The 10,843-nt window shown below is 39.6% G+C and overlaps 1 protein-coding gene across 1 annotated transcript; it reads right to left on the reverse strand.

Annotated features, from left to right (window-relative positions):
• Positions 1-5,565: 5,565 nt before the first annotated feature.
• On the reverse strand, positions 5,566-7,692 carry LOC115829808 (immune-associated nucleotide-binding protein 5-like). The gene is made up of 2 exons (XM_030793971.1): positions 7,101-7,692; positions 5,566-5,615 (listed from the first exon to the last, which is right to left on the reverse strand). The coding sequence occupies exons 1-2, from the start codon at positions 7,690-7,692 to the stop codon at positions 5,566-5,568; spliced, it is 642 nt and encodes a 213-aa protein (XP_030649831.1).
• Positions 7,693-10,843: the final 3,151 nt, after the last annotated feature.

A 10,843-nucleotide genomic window follows, 5' to 3' on the forward strand; every position in this document is an offset into this window, starting at 1 on the left:
GAAGTAATTTTAAGAAAGAAATTTAAACGTATTGGTGTGTGTACAGGAAGTTAGCACTGCTATACTGAAAGCTAGCAAAAATCGAAAGAGAAAGTAAACAGAAATGAGTGGGTGTGTATATATACAGTACTTAAATATGTTTGTCTGTCTGTGTGTGTGTGTGTGTGTGTGTATTTCCAAGACTGTTAGAACAAACAAGTCAGAATGTAGAGAATGTATGATTGTGAAAGCTAATTTATTGTAAGAAACGATTATCGATTATGCACGTGTTATGCGAGCCCACAATGACCTTAAAATAGGTCATATCGACTTGGAAAAAAAAAAAAAAACAGTAAGGATAATTTTCTTACACAGCTGCTGCATTTGTTTCTACAGTTATGTTTGAGGTAGCTGTTATGTTTTGTTGTAACCGTTTACTTGTGGCACACCTTTCACTGTTATTAGGATAGGTTCGCAGATGCATGACAAATTCAGTTCATTTTTGCCCTCTGTCAGGACTTGTGTTGGACTCAGATGCAGACCAGCAGGTGAATGATCTTGAGAGGTTTATTGCAACATGCAAAAGTCTTTCAATATACTTGACAAAGCGCAGAATCCAAAATACCAGCAGAGATCAAACCAGGAGAGTCAGTCAGAGGCAGGCAAACAATCCACATAGCAAGTAAGTGTTAGGGCCGATGAGGCCTGGTTGACTGAGGACCCCAAAGCAGACTCAGAGGATGGAATATATTTTAGTAGGTGTTTAATGAAGTCTTATCTTCCAAGAAATCCAAAAGACTGAAACATGGTGACGGTACCAGTGGGCAGAGACAGAGGTCAAAAACAGGCAAAGGTCAAAAAGGCAACAGGCAAAAACACTATCCAAAAAAACAGGCAAAGGTCAAAAAGGTAACAAGAATGAAGCAAACAAACCAACACAGGAAACATGAAAATGGCTAGATAATCCGGCAAACTAGTGGGGCAACAGACAGGGCTTAAATGCAGTGGCTGATGAGGTAAATGGCAGCAGGTGAGCAGAAACCAGGCAGGAAACAGTGTAAAACATGGACCGGAGCAACCTGGAACAGACAGACAAGACATACATGACAGGACACAAGGAAAACATGGACTAGGATCTGGAAGAGCAGGGCTGGACCGTGACAGTACGAGAGCAAAATCCAGGGACAGGTACAAAAATCCAAAAGGCAAAAACAGGGTCAAAAAACAGGCAGGAGTCAAACACCAGAGGCAAAACCAGAGCATCAAAATGGCTAGAACGGCACACAGAGAACAGTGGTACAAACTGACAAACAAAGGCTAGAACAGGCAGGGTTTAAATAGACAGACTAATACAACTCCAATGAGCAACAGGTGAGCACAATGACACAATAAGTGAGGGGCAGGGCCAGAGCACATGGAAAACCAAGATAAACATAAGAACATGACCAAAGAACAAAAACAAATGACAGCCAAAACCAGACATGAGCAGCAGGTGCACAACAGAGAAAACAACAGTTCATGCAGGAACCATGACACTATCTCGCAATGTTAACGAAAGTGGAAAATAATACGTGGATCCATTGCGTGATCTGCTCCAAAAATTAATAGATTCTTCCTTGGCCCACGCTACACCCTTCCTCCAAGTTTCATGAAAATCGGCCCGATAGTTTTTCCGTAATTCTGCTGACAAACAAACGTACAAAAACAAACGAACAAACCGAGAGCATAACCTCCTTGGGGCGGAGGTAATAATTATGCAAACACACACACACACACGCACACGCGCGTGCACGCATATTTACCCTGAACTATTGGACATTTATTCAATCTTTGGTTGTTATGACCTTGAATCATAAGCGTGTATTATTGTTTTTGTGTGCTGCTGTTTTTCTCCCCTTGCCTGTGTGTGGTGCTGTTTCCTCCGTTGTCTAGTGTGTTTTCCCCATATGTCTCTCCGTCCCTTTAATGTGTTCATTCACAGGTGGCAGTCAGGGACTGGCCCACGGCCTGACAGCATCGTTTTTAAAAAGACACTGCCTCCAGATGCCGGTTGCCCCTACTTTTCCTGGCCAACTTGACCACGCTCTTTTGCTGTGTTTTCGATAACTCATTGTATGTATTTTCTGATTTTCGTTGTATATGTTGTAAATCTGTATCTTTGTATTTAGTTGATATTCGTTGTGTATGGTGTCTGATAGATGTTCCTTGTATATATTGTAAATAATTTTTCGTGTGAACAGTCCGGGTAGTTGTAGGGGGTGTGAAGCCTTTTTTGTTCGTTCTTATTTTCTCCTTTTTTTCGTTAGGGAGGTAGGGCAGTTGTCTGAATTCTGTATTTTCTTTTATTTTGGGAATTAGGTTATTTAGTTTGTAAATTATATATTGTTTTGGTTGTTGTTTTGGCCGTGCTCACCCCCGACACTCTTCACTACCACCTCTGTAAATAAATCACTTTTTGTTTTGGACTGCATTCATTGGCGCGGGTCATCACTGGGAGTAGGGAAAAGGGGAGTCACTTTTATGTTATGCTTGGTAACCCCTAGGCTTGGCATAACATGGTTATATAATATTTAATGAAAATAGATTCACTGAAAAAAAGATCTGATAGCACTGTTCTGCATGATTGCTGCCTACTGAGTTAGAGGACAATGAAATTTTTACTTAAGTTTCCCATGCACTTTCATAATAGTAAAACAACAGCAACAATAAACACAAAAAAGATAACATTACACCATAACAATTAAAACTAAAGCAAATGAACAATCAAGACAATAAATAGTGACAATACCATAACATGACAGCTGTGACAGTAGCCAACATTCACTCATAGTATACAGTTATTGCATGTAACATGTTTTAACCATGTTTAACCATGTTGAAGTGACTAGTGACAATAGCAGTTTGATAAAGTGTATCACAGTGTTAAAGTGTGTATAAGGCCTTATTGAGCAACCAGATGGCCTTGGAATACAAACTGTCTCTGTTTCTTGTAGTCGGAGTACTTATTATTCCATACAGTTTACCAGAGGGGAAAAACAAGACAAATATTTGTGCAGGGTGGCCAGACTCAATTAGAACTCTGTTGTCGGACAAAAACGCGGCGCTGCAGGCTTTTATTTTTTTTTAACTTGTCACAGATTGCTTTGGTCATCCACAGTTTCTGACATGGAAAAGAGCGAACTGTTTTAGGGACACACAGACGCTTGTACATTTCTTGATGAAATCAGTGACAAATGCTGTATACTCACTGTATGAAGAATCGCCCAACATGACCCAGCCTGCATGGTCTAAACAGTCCTGCAGTATTTGGGCCATCTACCTGGACCAATACTGAACAATCCTCCCCACTAGCTATCCACATTTCAGTCTCTGCTTATAAACAGGAAGGAGGAGTACAGAGAGGTGGTTCAATTGGCCAGGATGTGGAGGTGTTGCGGAGCGGTAGTCATCTTTTTTTGGAGAATGTCAGTGATCCAGGATGTTAGTGCCCCCTAGTGTTACATGTTGATGGTATCTCGGGGGGGAAAAAAAAACTCTTCACCTCTGAGAAATGCACTGGTAGCCTAAATGGAACATATCAATGTTTTGGTATGATATAATCAGAATATTGCTAATGTATATGTGTTACTTCCCCTCGTGAAGTTTTTCTATTACATGTTAACAATAGCATGTACATCGGGAGTGTGGGTGAATAACAGCTTTGTTTGTTGGCTCTGCTGTGATGAGACAACACAAAACACGTGTTCAGTTTTTTTATTCTCAACAAATAACATCCTCCCGCCAATATGACAAGTCGTTCTGCTCACTGGCAATACAATATACAAAAATGTTGTAACAGGTTACAAAATTAATGACAGCTATATAAAAGTCACAAATTGGTTTCACTCAGGTCAGGTTCGCATTAAGAGAAGGCAGTGGAATTTCTACTGACAGAATACAGGGCTTGATTAACAGAAACAGGTGAACACAGTGATTTTAAAATTAACTGAATGAACCCATGGAAACCAGGCAGTGACTAAACGATGGGGTAGGGACACAATAATACATATTAAATAATTATCATCTGATTTATCTACTTTTGAATGCAAGTATATGTGATCACAGTGTGTTTACATTTACCAAATGCTATATTTGTATGTATGCAAAAAAGAATTAATGTTTTCTTTTTATTATCCAAAAAATGTAATAGAAACAATTAATTGCATTAAGATATAATAACTCTTGTAATACCCTTGCACTACTATTATCCATTTTAAGGGGTACAGTGAAAATGGAACAATAACGACAATTACAAAAATACAGTATTTATGAATTACAACAATGATCTTGGTTGAGTGTAACAGGTCTATGATTGTCAAATACAAATTCTACATCAATAACTAAACTACAAGGACTTAAGCAATAACTGTATTGGTTACTAATACAAACCAATATATGTGTGTGTGTGTGTGTGTGTGTGTGTGTGTGTGTGTGTGTATATATATATATATATATATATATATATAGGCTAAGTTACAGACTAAGGATTACATGATTTGACAATTCAATTCCTCACAAAAGACTAAGGGAAAACCAGGAGTACTTATACAGACAGAACAAGACTCAATTAACCAAACACAGGTGGAACCAACGATTAAACTAACAAGGGGAGACGAAGGAAACCAGTAAGTAGCACAAAACCTAATATTAAACTGACCAGTACAGGGGAAAAGAGAGAACCAGGGCCTGACACATCTGACCCTCTCACATGAAAAATTTGTTCTGGACTAGGCTACTCAGAAGTGCCTCAATATCAGTCAACCTGATGAAATAGTTCCATTATTTACTAAAGAACAGTGTTGGCCCCAATTGCAGGAATTTAACATATCACTTATTTACACTGTTACATTTGACCAAATTGAAGATGACCAATCAACCACTTTTCTCAGAAGTGTCCTCTTACCTTGATTTAGCTGCACATCGCTGGCGATATCAATCATACATTCAATTACCCACCTGAAAAGCCATAAACTCTCATCCTCTTTCAAAGTTCCCTTTGTTAGCAAAACATGCAATGGTTATATCATAAAAAGGGGTTTATGAGGTATACTGCACCTCCAGAACTCATTCAACAGAGAATACATTTGTTATTTCACAATGCATAATGTAATCCAGAATTGACTGTTCCTTCTAGGTAGCATATCCATTCTTAAATGTCCAGTAAAATTTACTCATCTACAGTCTGCAAATGTAACTAGGCCTAAGAAATGTGTCTATTAACTTTAGAAAGTATCAGTAAGCAGTAACAACACCATCTAAGAGGATGATTGAGAAATTGCTGTTGCTTATCACTGTGTTGTGGAAGACAGTTTTTCATAAACTGTTTTATGGTACGGTCAAGCTCCTTTCAAACCAGATAATCCAGAAAAATACTGATTCATAATCCCATATATTGAAGTAGGACAGTGTTTTCAAATCACAAGCTTCGTTTTCTTGCACATTTTAGACTGTTATCAGTGAAAACAGTAGGGTCTTCTAAAGCCACCAGACACCCACAAAACATCATCATGCAGTGTCCTCCACACAGTAGTACTGAGTGTTTGTTTATCACTTAGTCTCCTCTTGGGCTCCAGAAGCCTCTTCAACCTCCTGTGCCACTACAAAACAAGTAAAAAAATGACATTGAAAGTGAATTATTATGATAAATGAAACCTCCCAGATTGTCATTTATATATCAGCATGAAACTGACTCCAAAATAGAGATTTATCATTTGTGCTGTGACCAGGGGTGGTTTGGTCCATTCGGTGATCGGGCGACGCACGACCTTAGGGGCAAAGGGAAGGAATTTTTCTATCACATTCTACCACAGTGTTACACTAGCTGTCTCTGTTCTAGACAGTTTGTCCTGCCTCTGAATATCATAGCCCAATCAGCACCAAGCCGTTTTCCGTGGAGTGCTGCCTCTTTTGGACAATTTCAGTCTGATTGAAAATTGCACAGATAAACTCTCATGTTAAGGCCCCTTTTTTTTCGAACTACCAGCACTGCAATGAAATCTGTACATGTTTCAATGGGCTTGCACTAACGTGGGGTGTAGGGATTGCTGGGGCAGCCAGCCAGCTAGTTATTCAAGGTCAACAGGACTAATGTTAGCTGAACTCAGAGTAACTCGATCGTGTCATAAAGAGAAATACCGTTTATCTGTTACGATGTTGTTTATGTGTGTAGAGCACATTAGCATGTGTTGCTAATTTACAGGATTCACCAGCATTTCACATACTTAGTAAAAAATGAACTCTTTTAATTGTGGTGTTGTGTTAATTTGGTGATTAAGTCAGAGCTAACGGTTGACAAGCTGTCCCGACATGAAAACACTGGACGAGACGTAGGCAAACTCAGCTTTGAGTCGCGGTGCGGAGAACTGGCATTTCGCATGCTTGGTAACAAACAAGCTTCAAATGGCCTTTTAAGAGAAGCAGACATTGTATTACCTCGGTAAATTGTGCTGTTGTGTTAATTCTGTGATTGTCAGGGATGAAGGTTGACGAACTGTCCAGATATGGAAATATTGGTGCAGGGAAATTCCACTTCAAGTCTAGGAGTTCACTCCGTCAGTGCCTTTCATTCTGCATTTAAGCCTATGCATTTACATGTGTGTACAAAGAAAATGTTACGGTTAATCTAAAAAAGCTCACCTGTTCGTGGTACTACTTTTTGGCAGATTGCTTTGTTCACTTAAAAATGATTCTGCTGAGAATAATAAACTGTGTAAAATTGTGGAGCCTTTTAGTTGGCCTTGCGAGGACATAATGGGAGTGAGAGCTTGAAAATGACAGGAGAGACTGAATGCATTGGCTGTGCTGTCAGTGGAAAAGAGAGTGGTGACTGAGATGAGTGAAGGAAAGGAGGGCAAAATTTATGTTCAGGCAGTACACCTGGGCAGTGATGAGGCAACATTACAGTGTGTTGTGTTGTTTTTAGATTTGCTTTTTTTTGCTGAGCTGTGAAGTGCTTCTGTTTTGTTTGTGTGTATATATGTATATATACGTATGTATGTGCGTACACACAGATGCACACACGTACATAGTTGCATATATATGGCCACTGTTTCATACCTGACAAATGGAACAAAATTACTCACTTGCTGGGGGCCTAAAATCTTTGCTTCTTCTCCTTCTCCTACCAATCATCTGATTGATCTTCTCCAGTAGTTCAGTGACCTGAGTCAGATCATTCCTGTTCTTATTACTGAGAACATGATATCTGTGGCTACTTTTCTCCATCAACCATTTGAGTTCCTCTGATGCTTTGTCAATGTACTGCTCCATGTTGACCTTAGGGTTCCAGTCTCCTCTGGAAAACAGAACCATGGACCGGTCCCAAACATCAGCACCAAGAAGCTGCAGGTGTTCTTGGAACGCTATCTGATGTCGTTTTATAAAAGCGGATCCCAAAGGATGGATGAGTAGAAGGACATGGGAACCTCCTTCAAGCATCTCCACACTTCTTTTGAGCTCCTGTTTTAGTTCATCTGATGAATCTTCAGCTGAGACCCAGCTCCAGCTTGGTGTGTCCACCACAGTGACTTGCATCCCAGCCACTTCAGCCTTTTCCATGACACAGGCCTCGATCTGTTCCCCGACGGTAAAAACCTCTTTATTCAGAATGGTGTTTCCACATGAGCTTTTTCCAGCCCAGCGTCCACCCAGTAGCACAATGTTGACAGCATTCATTTCAGCTGAGAAAGAGAATTAGCTGTAGTTAAGTAATAAATTTAATGTGGGGACAAAAGTTTCTGTTTGACTGTCACCATTTCTAAAACTGTATAAAGGCTATGGCTAAGGCTTTCCATTCAGAAAATGTTAGTTAGCAAATGTGGCCCCTCTTATGTGGTCAGTTTTAATTACGGACAAATATACAAAACTTATATCCATTTTACAGTACCACAGAAGTCAAACAACAAAAATAGGCTTGTATCTTTGGATGCATCGCCCCCAAAATTTACTGACAATGAACTGTTTGTTCTGCAGTTCTGTTTCTGATGTTGTAAAGGAACTATTACATAAGATGGTACATAGTTTTCATTGTTACTTATTTTGTAACAGTGTTTAGCTGATCTGATTTCTCATTTGATAGTTCATGGGAGTGTAATGGCATTACATTTACTTAATTAGAATTTCATCACTCGTGATATATTTATGTTTTTGAATAATATTGTTTTCATGGAATACATTCATTCCATTAACTGAGAGTGCTAGCAAAAGCCAGTAAATGAGCGAATTCGGGGTGTATTGTGGAGCGACTTTTGGCTTTTCCCTTTTCAAGAAGAAGCTTTGCTGACAAGAATGAGATTATCTGCAAAGGGCAGGCATCTCCAGCTATGCCAGGACTCACCAAGGTGTCAGCAGTGGGAGGTGTAGGAGGTTACACCCGGCATTTTCAAGTAAGCATTTATAAGAAAATGACTTGGTTGACAGGATGCCCCAAGCTTAACAAATTGTTTTGTTGGCCGTGCATTTTGTTTTCAACCAAAAAGGGTATCTGGAATACAAAAGGTTTCTGCGGCCTTAGAAACTTGCACGGTAGCATGCTAAAATACAAGTGCTCCCAGAGCCACATCAGAAGTGTGTTAGCTTTGAAAACTTTTGGGAGGACTTGCATAGATTTGCAGCTAAGTGAACAGGCCAGGTTAGGCACTGAACAGCACAACAAGAAAGTAAAATCAAATTGAGAGCTGCTTCAAAGACTCATTGATGTTGTCATTTTTGGGGGGAGCCAAGAGCTGCCATTTTGTGGTGATTCAGAAGGAGAATCGTTTGCCAACAGTGGCAACTATTTGGAGCTATTAGATTTTCTGAGAAAGTATCATGAGAGGCTTGCCTTGCACTTTGAAACCTGTACAGTTTTTTCAGGTATTTCTGCTCGCATTCAGAATGATCTGATTGACATAATCAGTGAGGTGACACTATATGAAATCAAACATGAAATTAGTGATACACATTTCATTCTTCTTGATGAAACTACAGACATGTCCAATTTTGCCCAGCTGTCTACTCTAGTGAGATGTGACAAAAGAAGGGGTGGAAGAGGAGTGTTTCATTGGCTTCTCTGATGTTAGTGCCGACCGTACCGCTGCAGCATTATCGGGGCACGTGTTTGATTGTATGGAGCAATGACATGGGTGTGGGTGTGGGAATAAGTTGGTGGTGCAGACATATGATGGAGCAGCCGTCGTGTTGGGAGAGCGTGCAAGCCAAAGTTAAAAAGAAGTACCTGTGTGCAACATTCGTTCATTGCTGCTCTCATGTCTTAAATTTAGTGCAGTTTCAGAAATGCAGTAAAAAACAAACACTGCAAGATTTTCTGTTATACATTAAATGGGATTGCTTCTTTCTTCAATGGGTCTTCAAAACGAACAAAGACCTTAGATGAAATACTGCAGCAATGCACTGGAATTACACACCTAGACTGGTTAATACCACTAAGGACCATTACAATTCGCTCCTAAAGTTCAATCAGATCAAAAACGATCCACAGGGTCGGGATGAGAATTCCGTTCTTTCAGCTGGTGGCTTTCTCCATCATTTTGAGAATGTAAAATTCAAGTTCCTTTGTAAATGTTTTTTTTTCTGGTATTTTTTCCCACACACAACACACATTTTGTTTAAAGTTTTACAAACTACTGTGTTACAGAGGTGAAGAAAGTAGGCCTAAGTGAGTTTCTAGTCAGTAAGCAAGGGGAGTTTGATGCTGTTTTTGCGGCAGTTGAGGAATTCAAAAACTCACCAAAACGATGCAGGCTTAATGAAGGCAGTCGAGATGAATTTTAGAGCTTGTACTTTGTTGTCCTTGACACAGTTGTGTCCCAAATTCAGAAGAGATTTGGATCCATTGCAAAACTAAAATTCCTGGAATTGTTGAATTTGGCTAAATTCTCTGATTACAGTAACATTTTCCCCAATGAAGTTTTAATCGAACTGAAAGATGCATATGACCATTTTTTGACGTTGTTCTTCTGCAAAATTAATTTACTGTAATGTACTCATCATCCACCAAGGCTAAAAAAATGTTGCAGAGCTGACATCTTACTTGCTTGAAACTAAACTCACTGAGGCAATGAGAGAGGTCTACAAACTTTGTTGTTTATTTCTAACAATCCCCTCAACTACAGCATCGCTGGAGAGAACATTTTCAGCACTTAAAACGATCAAAATCTTTACATGAGATACTGTGAGTCAAGAGCATTTGTCAAAGAAAAACAGGCGGATAGATTTGGCATTCAAATACAGATGCCCTGCCTTGCCTTGCCTTACTGCTGTTAGACACCCTGGCTTGCCCCACTGCTGTAAGAGATGCCCTGGTATTCTCCTGTCACTACTGCACTACACTGTTGTTAGATTGTTAGATTCCCTAGTCTGCCTCACTGCTGCTAGATGCCCTGGCCTGCCTCACTGCTGGTATGTGTAGTCATTTATTTGAATAGGAAACTCAAATGACATAGAAGAATGGCTGTGGGGAGATACAGATGCTGAGCCTGACTTTGAATGTACAATCTTTTCAGCTCACAACTAGGCCAACACATGGTTTGGACATTGGTGAAGCTTATTTCAAACCAAATGTGTATCTTCCCCTTTATATTGGTTTCCTGCCCTCTTCTTTTCTGTCTCAGTTGTTTTAGTTCTGTCGTGTAAATGGTATAGGGAAATTCTGGTTAATAGTTCACTCTGAGTATTAGACTTAATACTAATATCTGGGGGTGTAACGGTATGGAACAGTCACGGCTCGGTACGTACCTCGGTTTTAAAGTCACGGTTCAGTACAGTGAAAAAAGACGTGCAAAACATGAAAATTTCTTTTCATTTCTTATGAATTTACTTGTAAAAT

This window comes from Chanos chanos, chromosome 16, assembly GCF_902362185.1.
Source record: "Chanos chanos chromosome 16, fChaCha1.1, whole genome shotgun sequence".
In the NCBI taxonomy this organism is placed as follows: Eukaryota; Metazoa; Chordata; class Actinopteri; order Gonorynchiformes; family Chanidae; genus Chanos; species Chanos chanos.

Excerpts from the sequence above, each read along its gene's own strand:
- LOC115829808 (XM_030793971.1), bottom strand. The coding sequence starts at position 7,692 with ATGAATGCTGTCAACATTGTGCTACTGGGTGGACGCTGGGCTGGAAAA. Across the intron at positions 5,616-7,100 it reads AGATTTTAGGCCCCCAGCAA|TGGCACAGGAGGTTGAAGAG; the intron begins GTGAGTAATTTT and ends CTTGTTTTGTAG.